The sequence below is a fragment of the Magnolia sinica genome, chromosome 15 (genome assembly GCF_029962835.1).
Source record: "Magnolia sinica isolate HGM2019 chromosome 15, MsV1, whole genome shotgun sequence".
Lineage (NCBI taxonomy): Eukaryota > Viridiplantae > Streptophyta > Magnoliopsida > Magnoliales > Magnoliaceae > Magnolia > Magnolia sinica.
In genome coordinates this window covers 8,297,027-8,318,013 of record NC_080587.1, presented here as the reverse complement: position 1 = coordinate 8,318,013, position 20,987 = coordinate 8,297,027, and the positions used below count along the sequence as shown (strand labels likewise).

General features: G+C 40.7%; 1 protein-coding gene across 1 annotated transcript; it reads right to left on the bottom strand.

Moving 5' to 3' along the window:
- Window positions 1–60: 60 nt before the first annotated feature.
- LOC131226798 (putative disease resistance protein RGA4) lies at window positions 61–18,040 on the bottom strand. Its single transcript, XM_058222524.1, has 3 exons — window positions 17,775–18,040; window positions 206–3,307; window positions 61–120 (listed from the first exon to the last, which is right to left on the bottom strand). The coding sequence occupies exons 2-3, from the start codon at window positions 3,296–3,298 to the stop codon at window positions 61–63; spliced, it is 3,153 nt and encodes a 1,050-aa protein (XP_058078507.1). The 5' UTR covers window positions 3,299–3,307; window positions 17,775–18,040.
- Between the last annotated feature and the right edge of the window lie 2,947 nt (window positions 18,041–20,987).

Here is a 20,987-nt window from a genome sequence, read left to right as displayed (position 1 = left end):
TTCCACCGATTGATAGATAATCCAGTGTTGTGACATGTCGTACGCCTTCCGGCAAACATGTCAACTTCTGACAGCTCTTGATGGTGAGGTGTTGAAGGGAAGTAAGGTGTTGCATAACCTCTGGTAAATATGCCAGCTCCGGACAATTATTAATGTACAAGTATCGTAAGGCAGTGAGGTGTTGCATACCCTCTGGTAAATATGCCAGCTCCGGACATTCAGTGACGAGCAAGTATTGTAAGGCAGTGAGGTGTTGCAGTCCCCCCATCAAACTCGTTAAGCTTTGACACCCATCGATTGATAGATGTTGAAGAGAGCTCAAGCCTTGTAGTCTCAAGGACGTTAGACCATTGCACTCAATAATCGACAGCTGACGGAGAGAGGTGAGGTTTTGTAACTCCTCTGGCAAAGATACCAACATACTGCAGCCTGAAATATACAGAGTCTCTAGAGCAGCAAGGTTTCCAAGCTCCCTAGATACAGAATCTAGCTTTGGGCATTCCTCAATATATAGACTCGAGAGATGGGTTTGGTCTTCAAACAACCCATCTGGCAGCGACCTTAGCTCCTTGAAACCTTCAACCTTGAGGGAGGAAAGTGAGGATAGGTTTGCCACTAAACCTAACAACATCTCATTACCATCCTTCAATTCTAATTTTTTTAGAGATGGAAGGTATGGAAGCATTGTTAACTTTGGACATCCCGATACAGTTAATTTGACAATGTGAGGGAGTACTTCTCTTCCATTGAGTCCTGACCACTCCTGTAAATTAGGCATATCTATCAAGCTGAGTTCTTTCAGTGACTGAAATCCCTCTGTAACATCATCACCGCCAGAGAAATGGTTGTCAATAGATTTCAAAGCATACATTCCTTGTATCACAAGAACTTTAATGAATGGTGAGCGGCTGACCAGGGGGAGTCGTTCGCATCTTCTGCAATTAATCACTGAAACTTCAATCAGATTTGGAAGTGATGAAGAACACATCCAATGCGGAAATCTGACACCCATGTACTCTTCCACAGTCAACCTTTTGAGATTTGGATGTGGTCGGAGACCTTCAAGGGTTTGCTCGACATTTCCTTCCAACTGAAGATCAATATCCTGACCCCATGAAAAGTGTAACCTATGAAGGTTTGGCTTATCCTTCAAGTTTGCTTCCTGGGCATCTGCTGCACACATCACATTCTCGAGGTTTCGAATAGTCAATTCTCCTCCAAGGTTTAGACCTTTCAGCTCTCTTATACCACTTCCACTATCCTTACCAACTATGAATATTGGCAAGGTCTGAAGGAACTTTAATTGTCCTATATTAGCTGGCATATGTGTCAATTTATTATATCCACTCATTTCAAGATGTCTTAGGCTAGTCATTTTGCTCATGTCCCTAGGTAACTCTGCAAGATTACAACACCTGAAGATTCTTAAGGTTTGCAAATGGTAAAGGGTGCAAATGGATTCAGGAAGGGCTCGTATTTGAGTAATAGACATGTCGAGGTATCTTAAGTGCTTCAACCTGCTGATTGAAACCAACAACTCCATGGTGACATTCACATGGTTTAAATCTAGCACACGTAAGAACATAAAATGTACCAAAACATTATGAGAAATGCTGAAATACTGACTTCCAAGCACAAGCAGCGTTCGCAAATGTTTTGCTCTCCTTGAGGGCTCTGGGTCTGTTAGGACACTTATGTTATACCCACACTCCAACAACAAACGACGAGATATGTTAGGGATACTCATTGCATTCTTGACCTGCACAATCGAGCATTCATTTCCAGCAACAGAGCATGCAAGATCATGCACGAGGTCATGCATCTTGCACCTTACTATATTCCCATCTTCATTTTTCTCAACATCCTGAAAGAAGGACCGCCATAATAGATTATTGAAACACTCTCCACCGACGTCTTCCATTTGTTTTCTTCCGTTTGATGATTTAATAAAACCTTCTGCCATCCATAGTTGGATTAGCTTCTTCTTCACGATTATATGATCTTTCGGAAATATTGAGCAGTATGCAAAGCATTGCTTCAAATGTGGTGGAAGATGATAATAACTCAACCTCAAAGCAGTTAAAATGTGATTCTCTTCTTCAGGTAGATTCCAAATGTCACTTTCTTTGACAAACAACCACTCTCTTTCCTCTGTTTTGAAGTGCATCAAGCTTCCGAGTGCCTTCGCCGCCAAAGGGACGCCCCCACACTTCTTCACAATTTCCTTTCCAAGCATTATAAGGTTTGGATGTTCTTGTCTTCCATGCCCAAATGCCCGCTGCTTGAACAGAGACCAACAATCATCATCTGATAATCTTGGCAAATGGTACGGAGGGAGAGTGCCCATGATTATAGCAACTTTTTCAATACGGGTAGTTACTATGATTTTACTACCCCTTGCACCTCCTCTGAGGAATTGTTTCAATCGATCCCAGTTCATGGAATTTTCATCCCACACATCATCCAACACAAGTAAAAACTTCTTCTCCCTCAGCAATTCTCTTAGGCGATGCTGCAGCTGATCCATGCTTTGGAGATCACATTTGCTATGGGTTGCTGACTCTATGATATCTTTTGTTACCTTACTGACACTGAACTCATCCGACACACAAACCCACATTCTTAGTACAAAATGCGTTGCTATGCTCATGTCATTGTAAGCTAATTGAGAGAGTGTGGTCTTCCCAAGGCCCCCCATACCGACTATGGGGATGACTGTAACATCCTCTATGTAATCCTCATTAATCAGTAATTCCATTACCCTTCTTTTATCTTCTCCCCTTCCATAAACATCTGATTCAATTACAAATGAGTCAGTTGGTTCTCGGCCTCTAATATCCGACACCCGTTCTCCCCCTATCAAATGGAATTTAGACCTCTCCTCAGCAATTGCATCTAATCTCTGTTCTATCTCCTTTATCTTATCCACCATATTTGAACGGGATACCAGTGGGTTACATGACGAAAAGAAGTTGAATGCCTTCGTAATGCAATCACCAATCTCCACTTTTCTGCATTTAGCTTCCACTTCTGCTTCCGCTTCAATTGTGAACTCATCCAATATGTCTTCTGCATCATAAACCACATCTTTAAGCTTTCCCAGCCAATTCTGTAACGCCTTGCTCTTTACTGGCTGCTCCTCCGCATCTTCAAGCACTGCTTGTATCGTTGATAACCTGCTTCTTAGATTTTCCAGCTCCTTGTGAAAACCCCATAACAGTTCACACTTTTCTAGGATTGGCGATGCTAGTTTTTCAATAACTAGTTGAAGAAAGCCGGATACAACTGCTTCTGCCATTCCTTGTTCCTAACAGGGAAATCACAAGAAAAAAAAATTAGAGATGTTCAAAATAAGGGAAAGAGAAGGATTTCAAGATCACATACAAAATTATCCACCTCTATCATTGCCTATATATGTTCCATCTATCATATCCTCTTCTATTATTGCCTGTTCATATTCCATCTATCTTAGATTCTTCACTATATAATGAGCCAATGAGAGCCCAACACGTGAGTTGATATAATTGGCTGTCTCCATCTATGCAGATGATTCTAATTTTTATGGAAACTGCTGGTGATTTTCTCGAGTATTGATTTGACAGGATTACCTTGACAAAATCTTATTCTGCATGTTTTTTATTACTAATATCACAAGGGCTTGTTTGGATTAATGAGAGGAAAGAAAACAATCCTGTGAAACTAACTTCTAGTTGTTTTTTTTTTTTTTTTTTTTTTTTTGCAATTTATGTGAAACATCTTTTGCCATTTTCTATCTTTATTGAAAACTATTTTTAATGTATTCTCACACATCCACTCATTTGAAGGGAGGCCATTTTCCCACTATGGAAGGTAAATGGAGTTAAACTCAAATGTGGCACCATCTATCTCCATTGTGCCCCACACCTGCCACTGTGCCACATGTTCTACCATTCTATCTTTTCTTGTAACCCACATGTGCAAAGCATCCTACATGTGCCAACGTGCACAAGTTCTCAAAGGGCCCACATGTGTCAAATGTGCAAATGTATGTCTTGTGCCACATGTGCCACCACACAACCTCAAGCACCTCACATGTGCCACATGTGCTATATTTCAGCTTCAACGCTTGCATATGCCACATTTCCACGTGTATTATCCATATTCAAGTATCCCACATGCACTAATCATTGCTATGATTTAGCTCCAAGCACCCATATATGCCACAATGTTGCATATCTAGGGGGCATTTGGATGGTAAGTAACTTTAGATAAGCAACTTATTTTAGTTTCTACTTATTCAGTAGATAAGTACGCTTGGTAAACGGCATACTTATTAGCCAAAAATTAGAAAATCATGTTTGGCTTCGAACATCATAAGTAATTATCCCTCAAATCTATTTGGTCCCCGCACATCCACCGTCCATCATGTGGGGCCAACCTTTGACATAGACCGTTCATTGTGTGGGTCCCACCTTTGATGTGGCCCATTCATCATTAGGGGATGACCTTTAAGGGCAGTTGGATTATAAGTTACTTAAGATAAGCTACTTAATCCTCAAGTAGCTTAACTTGGTTTCTACTTATTAAGATGAAGTGATTAAGTAACATTAAGTAAAAATGTTACATATAATTGATCATAAACCAAACGTACTTATCTATTGTTGTAAGTAGAAAAGGTAGCTTATTTGGTGGTATCCAAATGGGCCTTAATGTGCACCATTCATTATAGGGCCCACCTTTGATATTTGTCATCCATCATGTGGGGCCCACCTTCAATATCCACTGCCCATCATGTGGAACCCACCTTTGATGTGGACCATCAATCATGTGAGCCCCACCTCTGATGTGGGTTGTCCATCATGCGGGGTCCACCTTGGATATGAGCCACTCATTATTAGGGCTGAGCTTTGATGTGGATCATCCATCATGTGAGACCCACCATTATTAATTAGCCATCATGTGGAGCCCACCTTTGATGTGGACTACCTATCATGTGGGCCCCACCTTCAATGTGGGTTGCCAATCATGCAGGGCTCGCCTTGGATATTGGCCATTCATCATTAGGGGCCGACCTTTGTCCATCATGTGGGGCTAGCTTGAATGTCCACTGCACATCATGTGGATCCTACCTTTGATGTGGACCATCCATTATGTAAGTTCCACCTTTGAAGTGAGTTGTCTATCACGGCAACCCACTTTGGATGTGGGTTATTTATCATAATGGGCCGACCTTTGATGTGGACCATCCATTAGGTGGGCCTACATCAATATGGGGTCATCTAAATGTGGGGCCCACTTGTTTACAACCACCCTGACACGTCCACACATAGAGGTGTGCACGAGTCAAACTGAGTCGAGCTTGGCACAGCACGACTCGGTCAAGCTGAGCCTAGCTCGAACTCGACTCTGCTCGGTCCTCAAGCCTAACTGGCTAGCTTGGCTTGGTTCGATTAGCAGCTCGGGCCAGTTCAGGCCGAGTTTCAGCTAAGATCGAGCCTTTACAACATTTTCTTAAACACATGGAGTGCACCTTCAAATTCTCACGGAATGTAAAGCAGCAGCATCGATTTACAGGTATTTCATCAAACACTCTGTAGGCAACATAAAAATCAAGATACAAGGGTATTTGTTTCATATCCATACCTTCCTTGCCACGAGCTGACACTTCGTTGAGTCATTTCATCAAACACTTGCTGAGTAACATCAATATCAAAATAACAAAGTCACCGAACTAGTTTGATCTGAGTTCGATTCGAGTTGGGTTTCGATCCGAGTCTAGTCAAGCTCGGGCAAGCTCAAAATTTTAAGCTCAAAAAATTAGCTTGACTTCGCTCAAACTCAGTTTCGAACCTAGTTGAATCAAGCTTTTTTAAGTCGAGTCGAGCAAGTTAACCGAGCTAACTCGGTTCGTGTACAGCTCTATCCACACATACCAATAAGATGCTACCATATGTCAATGCTTCTTATTAAATGATGGACGAAATTCTAGTTGCATACCAAGGATATCTTTTGCCCCATATCCTTTAGTGGCACGTCACCTGCCAAAAGCAGAATGATGCACAATTGTATGCCAGTTTGTAGATAAAACACTGTGACGAATGACATGTAGCCATTATACAAGTGGCATGTGTGATCGAAGCAGCGTGCGCAACAATTCTATAAAGACCTACCAAGATAGCGGTAATATCTTAAATTGGATATGCTCGGCAAGGCTATCTTACATAATCTTGCAAAAAATGAGAGATCCTCCTATAGACGATTGGTGCTCTCGTGACGATTAAGAAAGTTCAAGAAATGGTTTATTTTCAAAGAAATCAAAGACACCGTAAGGAATCCGGATATAATGAGATTGATCCCATAATGTCTGGGATCTCTATAGTCATGCTGGTAAGGAGATCTAAAAACAATTTTGTATTGTAACCCTGGAGACCTCATTCGCAAGTCTGGGATGATTAGGGAACAACTATGCATTGTGATCACCAAGGATCTTGGATCGACAAGAAAATCCAGTGAGGGTTTGCTTCCTCCCGAGCTATATAAGGAGCACATGATGAAGAACTCAGGACCCCATGCCAAACATATTCTCTCATACATAGAGTAATGTTACTTATCTTAGTTGAGATTCCTCCACTTCTATCCAACTACACTATAGAACGTCTAATGTTTACGTTAGCTTAGATCGTTACTATGTAGTGGCTTCACTATAGTACAGTTAGGAGTATTATAAATATTCACGACCTCCTATCATTGGATTCCCAATCAACCGACTCCTTATTTGGAAGATTAAACCATCGGTTATATCCTGTTGACTATTTAACTCGATTTTTTATTCACATAGGCGATCACAGGTATTTATCTTTTGTTTCTCTGATTTTATTGTTCATTTGATGATTGTACTATGCTTCACATATAGATTAATAAATCAACATTGTTAGCCTTTAGTTTTAATCTTTTCTATCCGTCATTGTTTTATTAAAAAATACAAACCCTACTATCACCATTCAGAGAAAAGTCCTCAGTGCAAGTCAAAAAGAATCCATTCACCCCTACCCTTTTAAATTGCCTAATTGCTATAGCAATTGGTGGATGAGAAGGTGCCTAATTCCACAAATTCATGAAATTTAATTGGTATGTCCTAGCGTTGGGGTCACTAGTGTTCAATCAAACTCAAGTCGAGTATGACTCTAGCATACCTGCACTAACCTAACCACACACGTTTAATCGAATACGGGCCTTTGTTAACATATGTGGCCTCATATTTGATTGAATTATGAGAAATATATTTTTTGACATGCTTGATGGGACATGGTATACTATCTTTAGTATTCCTCAATAGAGCAAGATGCCTCCTAAATCAAAAAAGGATAGTTCTATCCTTTACACTATAGAATAGCCATAAGACAAAGGACATTGCATTGAACCCGTCGACGTGGACTCATGATTCTCTTTTCAACTAGTCTTCAGAGATGTTGCCATATGCTTCCTTTAGATGCAAGGACACATAAGGTAGATCGCAAAGGGCAATTAGATAAAAGTAGAGATATTCAAAAGGGCGGTCGAAAGTTTCTTTGAGTGGCTTTTGACATCATGAATATTTAGCCTGCTCCTAATCTCCCTTTGGATTTGAAAGTAGAACAACAGACCAAGCTCCCTACAAGGGTCAGCTAGACCGAACTCCAAGGTCGTCCTATACCATGACCATCGGTGGCGAGGAGAAACGACCAAAATGGCTAACCTTACAGCCAATCGAAATTCGTTGCCCAAAACCTATGTATACCTAAGGGGTAACTCCAAGTATGCATTGATAATCTCGGGGGAGAAGCTAGCCACTTGGCCGACGCTGCACAATTACTACCTGATGGCCAAGAACCTAGGGGAGCAACCTCTAATCACACTGACCATTTAGCAAGGCTACTAGAGGGTTGATATACCGGGGAGCAACCTCTAATCACACCAACCATTTAACAAGGCTACTAGAGGGTTGAGATACCCGGGAGCAACATCTGATCCCACCACCTCCTCGACCATTGATCAAGTGATACAAAGGTCATACCTTGCGTTGCTGCAACGACTGCTCAGCCAAGACGATGACATAGGATTTATTTAGGAGTACAACATCCAGCTGAACAGTTGGTGAATTGCCTGATTAGTGTACAGGAAATCCTATCCTAACTAGGTATATTAATACTTTGAGTTACCTACTGGATTTAGGTTCCCTGAGTTTATCCTATTCTTCAAAAAGGTTGAGACTTCCACGTTTTAGCATATCGGTTGCTTCACCATGCAATGTGGTCAAGTATTGCATTATGATTTCTTGACATTGAGGTTGTTTGGGAATTCCTTGATGGGAGCAGCCTTTACATGGTACATAAACCTCCTGATCAATTCAATCCAAACTTGGCTTGATATGGAGGAGAGGTTTCATATGCAATTCCCCTGAATCGAGCCAGAGGTTTTAATGGTCATTTGTCTAAACTTTGCCAATTGCCTGTAGAAATGGCCGAGCAATTCATCAGTTGTTTCAAAAGTGCTAAAAATTAGTACTTGGTGATCCTTCACGAAGATGAGTTCACCAGACTCACCTTAAAAGACATGAACTTTGAGCTTCGCAAGAAGTTTAAGGGCATACATTTTGGTGACTTGTTTGAGTTGTCAATTAGAACCACCTAATACTAGTGGATTTTCTAAGAGGAGAAACACTGTATGAATGCATCATGGGGCATGTTTTATCATGAATTGAATTATGAACTAGACATGACGGAAATAACCCCCACACAACTGTGCAAAGACCATGAAGTTGACTGAGAAGCTGCTATGGCGGAGGTAATTGGCAAATGCCCCTACGAGCGTCCGACCTTGTAATGCTCCGATATTAAAACCTCTACCGGTGTTAACCCCTAAAAAGGTGCCCCCAAGTCCTCAAGGCAGTACTCCTTCGACATCTTTAATGCCGAGGAGATCTTTGACCTCCAATTGGAAGTCAAATTTATTAAACTCCCGGATTACCTAAAGGTCCCATTAGCTGAGGAATTGAAAATGGATGTGTATTGCAAGTGACACAGTACTAAATCTCGTTCTACTTAGAATCGTGTCGTTTTCAAGAACACCATACTGGAGAACATTGACAAAAGCCTTCTTAAGTTTTACAGAATAGGGGCAATGGGGATTGATCGTGATTCCTTTTTTGAAATGACTGGTGCAAATATTATTCAATCCAATATAGCAATAATCGATTGTCCGGGAAAAAAACAAGAAGCAACGGTGCAGCATCCTATGCAACAACCTTCCCGAATGACAAATCAGCAACCAACCGTTCCATTACAGATGTCACAACCGTCATGGCAATGGGAAATGCAACAACGAAGTCTCCCTTAGCCATGAACAACAAGTCATCCGCAGAAGCCACCATTTGCCGGCTGGGGTAACTTTAAGGATAAAGGAAAGGCTTCGAGGATAACTCCTGTACTAGGAGGGTCAAGTGTTACTAAGCCTTCCATGAAAGCTACTGAGCATGTCCTTAGAATTTCTAACATTACTGTGATTACTATTGCACATTTTTGCTTATAGGTGCGGTCCACCGAATGGACAGACTGGATCGCCCGCAAGCATGTCGAGTACTAGAACAGGGGAATTTTAACATGTCTGATGAATGCATTGCATTAAGTTTTTAAACACACGGGTATAAATGGAACAAATGGTCTGTTTGGGCAAAGGATCATCTGGCACAATTAGGATCAATTCAGGTAGGCCCCATAACTCAAAATCTATCCAGGCTGAGCAGCTAATGACCTTGCAAGCGATGAACAACATCCCTGTTTGATTCAAAGAAATACTTTTCGGAAGACCCATCAGATCTGTCACCCTTACATAGATTTTTAATCTTATGGGCCCAATTGGAAGATTTTACTCAAGGATTGATTGACAATTTTTGAATTGTTGAGATGGAAAATTTCAACTGTCCTTGTTCAGAAAGCATTGTCCATGAATGGGTAGCTCGAATTCTTCAACCAATTTGATTTTGGGACTGTGATTTAAGTGTTCTAAAGTTTAGGCGTTTAAATTTTTAGGCATGGTAATTTGGTGATTTCAACCAAAAGTAGGATCCATGTCGTCCACCAGTTTTACTAAATAATTTTAAGGAGTGAGCCAAAAATGAAATAGATAAGTGGATCATATGGTTAGAAACAGCGGGTATTGTACACCCACTATTTAAACAATGTCCCCCACCATTGAAATAGTTAGGGCCCATCATGATGTTTGAGAGAAATCCACACCGTTCACTAGTTTTTTCAGATCAATTTAGGGTATGAGCCTAAAGATAAGGTAGATATAAAAATTGAGTGGGCCAGACCATGGTAAATAGTGGCTATTAAATGCCCACCGTTGAAACAACACCAGCATACCCCATCGAAACAGTTATGGGACCCACCATGATGTTTTTGAAAGATCCTTCCCGTCCACTAGTTTTGCCATATGGTTTTAGGGGGTGGGCACAAAAATGAGGCAGATCCAAAACTCAAGTGGGAACGTAGCTTGAATAGAGAGTATTGAATGTTGACTGTTGAAACAAATTGTGATTTTCGCTGAAATAGTCATGTGGCCCACCATGTTATTTTCAAGAAATCACCCCATCCACCATTTTCATCAGTTTATTTTAAGGGGTGAGACCAAATATGAGTCAGATCCAACACTTAACTGTGCCTGATGACTTACAATAGTGGTATTAAATGCACATTGTTGTTTGTCATTGAAACTGTGTGGCCCACTGTGATATTTTTCAGAAATGCAACCCATCCACCAGTTTTTCTGGTTCATTTTCTAGTTGATAGGCCCAAATATGATGAAGATTCAAAACTCAAGAGTGTCATATGGATTCAAATAGTGATATTGAACACCCATCTTAGAAACAATAGAGGAGTATTAAAAACTCAGTAGCCCACGGTGATGTTTCTGAGAAATCCAACCCATCCACCATTTTTGCCAACTCATTTTTTTGGGGATGGATCCAAACAAATCCAACACTCAAGTGGGCCGCATGACTTGAATAAATGCTATTAAACTCCTACTATTGAAACACTGCTAGCCCACTATGATGTTTTTGAAAAATCCACCCAATCCACCATTTTGTTATATCATTTTAATGGGCAAGCCTAAATATGAGGTAGATCAACTATAATGTCTTGAAAAAATTCGTACAAAAACCCAAGTACCACCTCAGGCAAAAATCACTAAGGACCAAATCCTTCAGAAATTAGACGAGAATTAACTAAGTGCTAAACTAGATTACCTGTGAAATTGACACTAATCACTTTAAATGCGATTTGTAAGACTCAAAATGAGTAGAACCGTTAACGCTACATTACATAGAAACATAGGATCAATCTCTAAACCCAGTTGCTCTTGGGAGCGCACTGAAACTCCGTATCGGACCTGGACCGCGCGTCGAAAGTCCGATTACCTCAAAACTATATAGTTGTGACCGCTTTGTTGGACTTGACTACCACCTCGAAAATCAAGTCCAGATAGTATCCCGAAATGCACAACTTGAGCCCGGAGCGAAGTGTGTGAGAAACGCGAATTCTGTTAGAAAATGAACTGAAACTTAAGTGAATTGAGTCGTTCGCTTGCAGGCCAATTCTAAGGTTTCATACCGTCAGAATCTAATCCAAATACATCCTCAGATTAGGGAAAATTTCATACACATGACAGTGTACTTATGACCCTTATTGAGTGGCGATGACCGTTGAACTAAAACTGGTCCGCCATGGTCGATCTATAAATCCGATTAAACTAAAAACTTAGCCTGACATAGATCCATTGTTAGAGAACTTTTTCCAAACTGTACGCAGAAAATGGGCCTCTAAATGTGCTCCGTTGGATCGAAGTAGCCACTATTTGGCTATAACCTAAGTATACCATGGCCCTAGGGCCATTCCTATCAGTTCTGGGTCTATATAAGGGCCTTAAACCCTCTCTCTCTCTCATGCCATACGAATTTCCAACCCTAGGAGAGAGAAGAGAGCAAAGAGTGAAGGAAAGAGAGAGAAAGTGTGTGAGAAAGTGCGAGATCGTTCCTGGGATTTATCTCTGCCACTCCACGTGCTTAACCACCATTACCGTATCACTATTCCAGCGATTCTGATTCTATTCTTGGGTAAGAAATTCTAACCCTAATCTGTTTTAGGGATTCAAGTAGAGAAAAAGGTAAAACAACTAACCTATTTCATACTATAGGTTGTCCTTGTGCCGTAGACGACGAGTTAGTGTTCGAACTGAGTTCGTTACGAGTCTACCGGCGTAAGGTGCAGACTATAAACGTTTAGGTTATGGTTTTCAAGGCTTTCAATGTTCGCAATGATTTATGTCTGACTTGATTGCTATCAAGTATGCCTAGATACAATGTTTCCCATATATTTCACATATATGTAAACTATATTTATTTGAAATGGATTCTATGTGTTTGTTGAAATGTCTTAATGGATATGGAATTATGATTTGTGCTTGTTGTGATGAATGTTTGGGAACACATGATGGTTGTACGTGTGGCAACTCCTATGTGGAAGGATTTGCTATAATATGTGTTTTAACTAACTTATTACATGTTTGTAATATGTGTTGTCTAAGTGTTTGATAAAATGCCTGAATGAGATATGCTCTATGTGATATATTTAATAAGGGTGTGAAGATAGGGTTCTCAACTCCCTCATTTATAGTTACAGTTTCCTTTATGTAATCTATATTGCTACTAGGTGATTTATGTATGGAATGCCTATGTATGATAACATGTGTACTACGTGTTTGTTGAAATGCTTAAACGAGATGGATACGGAAATTGGTTGTCACATGCTGTCTTTGACTATCACATGTGAATGCCATTGCTTGAAGTGTGATTGGGGCTACGATGTAGTCCAGGCAATCGGTAATGGTTCACTGTCGGTGGCCAAGTTGTTTTAGCCACGACGAATACATCCGATGAATCCAAGTCGTACGGTGATTACCGACAGTAGTTAGGCCACGAGGGGTGCGTATGCGCTCCATGTCGACTAATTCAACGTACGTTCGTACTAGTCGAGCTTGTCAAGTAACCTGATTTGTCCAATATATGTTCGCCATGTATGGACGCTACTGTTTAAATTTAAGGTACCAAACTCACCAGTGAAAAGCCTGTTTAACCTTAGTACCTCGATCCGCTAAGACTCATGAGTCGGACATAGTGGTATGGGACACCGTGGTTGAGCTGTCGGCCTACGTTGGGGCGACGAGCCTCCCCGTAGTGACCAGTGAGCAAACCAACTCGTGAGCCGAATACGATGATATGAGACACTGTATTCAAGCGTCGGCCTATGATCAGGTGACAAGCCCATAGTGACCTCGAGTATACACTAGGACTACGTTAAGGTGACGAGCCTTTCCATAGTAACCTCGAGTATAAACTAGGCCTGCGTTGATGGTGACAAGCCTCTCCGTAGTGACCTAGAACTGCTATCGTATGTGATTAACTAGGATTGACGACCCTAGATGGATCATTGTTTGGGAAATGATATAAGGGAGGTACCTTAGCTTACCAATCATGCTGTATGAATATGCCTAATTATGAACTTGGCTAATCACGCACATACACTGTATTGCATGTGCCTTTGGCGTTGGTGTTGAGCACAGTGGGAATGTTGCATACCGCGATCGTGAGATGATGTCACAAAGGGAGTGCAGACGAGGGCATATATCATTATCACATATCATCCTTGCATTAACAAAAGTACTTAGGACATGAGTGTTATATTGCTTTATCATTACTGGTTGACTGAATTGATAACATGTTAACCTTTGCTTTATAGCTCCACTGAATTAGCTACTCATTCCCACCGTAGTTGCTGATGATGACGATGCTTACGTAGCGGAGCCGGACTTTTATGATGATGAGGAGGAGTTCTCCTATATGCAGCTATGGGGCGGGTCTATGTAGCCCATGTTCTGATCGACGGGGATCACTAGGATGCTGACTAGATAACATTACACATTTTGTATATTTTGGAATCTTACGTGTAATAAATTGACCTGGTAACATGATCATACTTAGGAGACCTAAAATCACTTATATACTTTATATACTTATCACAGTCTTCCGCTTGCGTAATTCAATTGCCTCTGGAGTATGATATGCTGTTTTGGTATAATCTCACTCATGTTTAATGCACTAATATGGACAACATTAAATCATCATTATCTATGTTGCATAAGTGATGTGTTGGAACTTGGGTGTTGGGCTCCTGCTCGACTCCCGATTTTCAGGGCGTTACATCGACACTCAAGTGGACACATGTGATTTGCAATAGCAGGATTGAACGCCCACTATTTCCATCATGATGTTTTTCAAAAATCCATCCCATTCACCATTTTTTCTAGCTCATTCTAGTTGGTGGGCCTAAATATGATGAACATCCAAAACTCAAGTGATCAAGGAGCTCCAAAAACTCGTGTGGCCCACTATGATATTTTTCAGAAATCCACCCCGTTCACTATTTTTGTTAGCTCATTTTAGGAGGTGGGTACAAATAAGAGATAAATTCAACATTGAAGTGGACCACACGACCTGAAACAATGGTCTTAAACTCCCATTGTTGACACAATACCAGCCCATATTAAAACATTTGTGGCCCACTATATTTGCCAATTCATTTTAGGGTGTAGGCCTAATTATGAGGCAAATCCAACACTCAAGTGAGTCACAATAGAGCTATGAAGACTCAATTAGTTATCGCGAAAGTCTCTTAGTGGCTGACCACCAGCAGGAATGAAGATATCAAAAGGAGGTATGTGCAGCTACATCCAACGTAGCAGTCTGTGGTCTTATGGCAGAAACCCCCTGTCGGTTGGGTGAAAGTTAATGTTGACGGGTCCTCTAGGGGAAATCTGGGCTTGGCTAGGGGTGGCGGTGTATGTAGAAATGAGAAGGGTGAATTCATATTTGGTTTCTCTTCTGGTTATGGTGTGATGTCGAATATAGGAGCTGAGGTTCGAGCGGCTCATGATGGGCTTCTTCAGTGTTTGGAAAAAGGTTTTTCCAAAATTGTGGTGGAGTTAGATTCAAATTTGGTGATTAAGGTCTTTAATGAGGAAGCAAACATTGGTTGGCAATGGAATGGATGGAGAGCCATATCCAATAGACTTCGGGATCTCGCCTCGGTGGAGTTCAGACACGTGTTCAGGGAGGGAAACGCGTCAGATGATGCGCTCGTGCATGAAGGAAGTGTGTCCCAAGCTCGTTTCTTTACTTCCAGCAGGGCGGATTTCCCTCAGTAGGTGAGAGGTCTACTCTTCCTGGACAAGGTTGGCCTTGGATCGATGAGAGAGAGGGAGAATTAAGGCCTTGAGTCTCTTTAATTTGGTGTTCCTTTTTGGTTTTGCCTCTTTCAGCCTGAATGTCTCGGCTTTTTTACGATAGGTCTTCTGTAGGTCCTTTTTTCCTACGAAGACCTGAAAAATCTGTAATTTTTGTCCAGAAATGAAATATACCACTCTCGTTTTTTTTGAAAAAAAAAAAAGAAAAAAAAAGTGAGTCACACTACTTGAAATAGTGGTATTGAACGCCCATGATTGAAATAGTCATGAGGCCAACGGTGATCTTTTTGGAAGATCCACCCGGTCCACCACTTTCTCCATATGATTTTAGGGGGTGAGAATGATCTTATGGCTGGTTTGGATGACACATAAATAGCATGATGAGCCCGGGAAAGAATATTTCCACGGTGGTCATTCAATCTCGAATATTTTCTTTAATGTAGCTCACTTAAGTTTTGGATCAACTTCATTTTTTGGGCCTAGTAACATGAGTTGAAAAAATAGATCGGAAACGTGGATTTCTGAACATGCATCATGGTGAGCCCTACCTACATCATGGGTCAAGCAGTTTGGATGGCATATAAACATAATAATGGACCCAATAAGCTTTCAGCCGTAGGCATTTCCCTCCCTACTATTTCCACCTTGGTGAGCCCTAACTACAGGGTTCAAGTGTTTTGGATATGGCTTATAAACATAATAATGGACCCAAGAAGGTATCAACGGTAGGTATTGCATGCCTTCTCCATTGTTTCATGCTGTGTGGCCAACTTCAAATTTGGATTTGCCTTATTTTTTCCCAATCTCTAGTACGAGCCGGCAAAATGGATGGATGAGGCTCGTAAACAACATGGTGAGCCTAGGTAGGTTTCGGCAGTGGGTGTCATTATCTCCGCTGTTTCAATTGTTGTGATACACTTAGCTTTGGATCAGCCTCATTTTTGGGCTCATGCTTCAAAATAAGTTGGCAAAACAGTTGGATTGTATTGATAATATACTTACCTCACTCAGGCCTTTAGAGTCGTGGCACAGTAATATGTAGAGATTCGTTATCATTTATGTATGCAAGGAGTGGAGATTGAGTGGCTACCCCTTATAATACTTAGCTCCACAGTGATGTCTCTGACAATTCTACCCATTCCACCAGTTTCACCAAATCATTTTAGGGTGTGGGCTAAAAACTGAGGTAGATCTGAAGTGTGCCACATGGCAGGAAACAGTGTGTATTGAACCACAAACGTTATTCATGGGCCCACCATGATGTATTGGGTTAACCACTCTGTCAGTTTCAGGGGATGGGGCCAGTTTCAGGTGGGCACAAAAGGCAGCTGTCAATTGGAAAAATCCCTAAAATTTAGTATAGTAGGCCTGTTGGCCCATTTTCTGTTTGTAGCTTGTCCTCATGCTTGAGTGTCTATTGTTTGAACAGGCCATGTGGCTTTGTGGGTGGATCATCGGATCTGTTGCCCTAGGGCAACTGTCTAAATATGGCATCGGATGAAACTCTCCGTCCAAGCAACAAGCTTCGAACAAACGGGTAACGATAAAAATTAACCTAATGTCCACATTCAACTGAGAATATCATATAGGATTCTATGTCAGTGGGTGTAGTTTTTTTTTTTTTTAGGTGGGAGGGGAACCAAGTGGGGTCCATCCATGAATGGACTAAGCAACAAGCGGCAGGCAATCAATGCAGCCAAGATGGTTCTACTTCAATTTGCATCTCCATTTCCCTCTTCTGTGAATGGATTAGATTTCATGTGTTTGTGTCCTGCTAGCACATGGGTGTTGTGTACGTAAGCTGCCTTGTTCTTGCATCTAGCATGACGAACGCTTTTAAAAGAACTAATTAAGTTACTGTGTAGGGTTACCCATCAAGATCAATATATAGTTGTATAAGTATTAGCTAAGGACATGTTAGATGTACAATTCATATATATTGAAATAATTTAAGATTGAACAAAGAATAAATGAATGATCACAATCATTTTCCCATATAATTCATATCAATTGAGCAAAGAGTGATATCAATTAAAATGAATTATCACAATCATTTTTCTATCTGTGGCGCTCAATAAGGAGGGATTAGAGAAATATGTAGCCATCAGGTACAAGGACGCTAGATAAGAGTCAGACCATCACGGTGCATGTAATCTAAACCATCCACAAGGATGGTCCACCATAAAAAAATTGGACAGCTTAGAGATCAGGCTAATCTAATCATTAAGTGGGCGACAACATAAGCCTCCAAATTTGCAGGTTGGCGCAGTTGATGGTTGGATTGGCATGATTTTCAGAGCATCTCATTTTCTTGGTGGGGTGAGCCGGTGTTGGATCTTTCGGGTATAAACACAATGGAAACCTTGTACTTTTAAGGATCCAATTCCTATGAACATTTCATGTGCAATAAGTCAGATTTCTAATAATGGTCTAAACATGGATGGTTAAGATATTACCTTGAAGTGATCACGATCACGTGGATAGATTTCTACAATGAAGAGTTTGATACCTTCTAAATCAAGAGGTCTCTCCCTTATCTATTGTAGGTGGAGGGAGCTGAGAGAGTGGTAGAGGAAGAGGGTGACGTAAGCTGTCCAAACCAGTGGACCACACTGCACTTGTGATGATGGAGTAGAAGAAGAAGGAAGAAGAAGATGAAAGGAAGAAGGAAATCTCTCTCTCTCTCTCTCTCTCTAGACACAAGTGGAAATCCCTGTGAGAATTGAAAATGTAATAATAACGTGGAATGGAAAATAATGAAAGTGTGGCCTATATTTCCATCAAGTGGGAGAAAAAAGAATCTTACGAGAAGGATAAGGAAAAAAAACAAAAAAAAAAAGAAGAAGAAGAAAGAAGAAAAGAAAGCACACTCCAAAACTTCGCTTTCATAACATCAATGTGGTGGGATACATTCACAATGCAGGATACCTTCCTTCACAATGTCCTCATGTTTCTACCGGGAAAGGCATGGGCCCAGCCAGGGATGGGCCACAATCAAAAGGCTCAATAATCAAATAATCCTAACAATCCATTTTACAGCCTTTCTTCAAAATAAATGGGTAATTATCATATTCCTTTTCGATGTCCATGCTAACACCCCAAAAAAACATAAAATAAAATAAAATAAAAAATTATATGCTCAAAGTAGGGAAAAAGGGTCGGGGATTAGGTGTTACCCACGTAACAGCTTAGTGGGTGTTACCCTCCCCGTAGGGCCCACCTTGATGATATGTTCTATATCCACTTTGTCCATTCATTTTTCCAGCACATTTGAGGTTGACTTCCCAAAACTTAAGCACATCCAAATCTCAGATGGACCACACCACAAGAAACAATGATGATTGAACATTCACCATTAAAAACTTCCCAAGGCCCGCTTAAGTAGATCCATAATGTTTATTTGTCATCCAACCTATTGGTAAGGTCAACCACAACTGGATGAAAGGAAATTACAAAGATTAACTTGATCCAAAACTTTAGTGGCCTACAAAAGGATTTCAATGGTTATTAACCACTTCTTCCAATAATATGGTCCACACGAAGATTTGGATCTGCTTAAGTTCGAGGAAAACGTCCTTAAATGATCCGAAAATAATAATAATAATAATAATAATAATAAGCATGTATATGAAACAAATTCAGGAAGGTGGGCCCTATACAGTAAGGGTAACACCCACTATGCTATTACCCGGTAACAGCTAATCCGCTCTTGGGAAAGAGAAGGATAACATACAAGTAGGATCGCATATAAGATTCTCCTCCTATGTGATTGCCTACATATGTTCCATTTTAGGCACCCGAAATGGATTCTTTACGGTATAGTAATTTAAACTGATCCATACAACCATCAATACGGTGGGGTCCATGCAGTTGGGAGATGAAAATATCTTTTTAGCTGGAAGGCACCACAACTCTTGACTCGTGGCATTTATGACATGTTATGAGGACTGCTACGCATTTTTTGTTGATCGGTGTGGTCCACGAGATGGATGGACTAGATCACCACATGCATGTTGAGTACAGAGACATATTGAAAGTTAGTTACAAATTTTCAGAGAGACATATAGCATAAATCATAATGTTATGAACAGTTGTAGATTGACAGTATAGTATATATAATGGTCTACCAATTGGGATCTATCTATCCAACCCATCCGTTGGATGTAACTACACACTTTTAAGGTTAGTTGGGTAACCATTAAAGTTCTGTTTGGATAGGCTATTTTGGATGCCTTTCTAAATAGGCTAATCTGCTACAACCATTACTAATTGAAGATTGATAGACAACCACATACTATGCCTGTACACATTCGGCATACTAACAGCTGTAGATTGATAGTGTCACTTAAAAGACGCATGATGGTAGATGTGGATGCTTAAGATGCACCTGATACTTAGATTAGCTTTTACGAAGTTGATTTTTCCATTTTTCAATGAAGTGGAAAGGAAAATAATGAAACCGGGCCCATATGTAATTACTTTCAGTGTAAGTGGAATTGAGAAAAGAAGAGGACACAGAAAGCCCGTGGAAAGCATCAAGAGGCTGCCAATTCTATTGCTTTTGTGGAAACATCAATGCAGTGGGCCACCTTCGTTGAAAATGCAGGATACTTTTAACTGCTCATATTTCAATGAGAAGAGAGCTCTCTTTCCAGGATACCTCATATTTCATCAATCATATGGTGCTCATGATTGCAACTACTCACTTGATGTGGGCCAGCTGGTTTGGTTTTTGTGTCACGGGTTTGGTGAAGGGACGCTATTTGAGGTACCACTATAGACATGTCTGCTTCATCTCATGTACCCTGTCAGGATGGGCTACAGCCCAAAAGCCTCGATAATCAAATAATCCTGATAATCCGATCTGCAGCCTCTCTTCAACATATACAGCTAAGCCTATTTCTTTTCCTATTGTTGACAATGAGATTATTATTAGAAATGTCTGATTACTGGCTGTGGTCTTCCAAATGGAGCATTACAAAGCGAACAAAAATTTTAAATACGTGGTCTTTTTAGGGAAAGAGAATATCACATATAATAATTTAAAGTATAATCAGATAACAGGACGCTGGTTCCTTGCGCGCCAAAGCCTTTCGTTGGAACTAGTTGTGACAGGAAATTAGGTGGGACCCACTGTGATGTTTATGGGAAATCCACCGACTCCGTCAGTTTTGCAATATCATTTTAGAGCCGAATCCAAGACTAAGTGAGCTGTACATCAGGTAAATTCCTACCGTTGAAACCTTCCTGGGGCCCACCGTGTTGTTCATATACCATCCATACCATTTGTAAAGTAATTCCTACGAAGATTAACTGAAAACATAAAAATTATCATGATTCAAATCTTCTCTGGCCCCACGCCTGTGGGTGGGCCCACTGTGATGAATCTGTTTATCCATGCTATCCATCCCTCTTCTTAGATAATTTCCACAGATGTACACAAAAATTAGGTAGATCCAACGCTAAGGTGGACCATACCAAATAATAAGCTTGGGTTGCATTAAATGCACAAGGCATTAAAGGTAGGTTACATTAAATGCAAGAGCCATCTTTGGTGTGTTCCATTTGATCGTTGGATCTATCTAATTTTTGTTCTCATGCTTTAAAATGATACGAGAGAAAGGATGGACGGTGTGGATAAACAGATAAATGACTGTGGGCCTGCCAAC

Bases quoted from the DNA above. Each gene is read 5' to 3' on its own strand.
- LOC131226798 (XM_058222524.1), bottom strand. From the start codon at position 3,298: ATGGCAGAAGCAGTTGTATCCGGCTTTCTTCAACTAGTTATTGAAAAA. The intron at 121-205 runs GCATATTTACCA...CATATTTACCAG, and splicing joins TCACTGAATGTCCGGAGCTG to AGGTTATGCAACACCTTACT.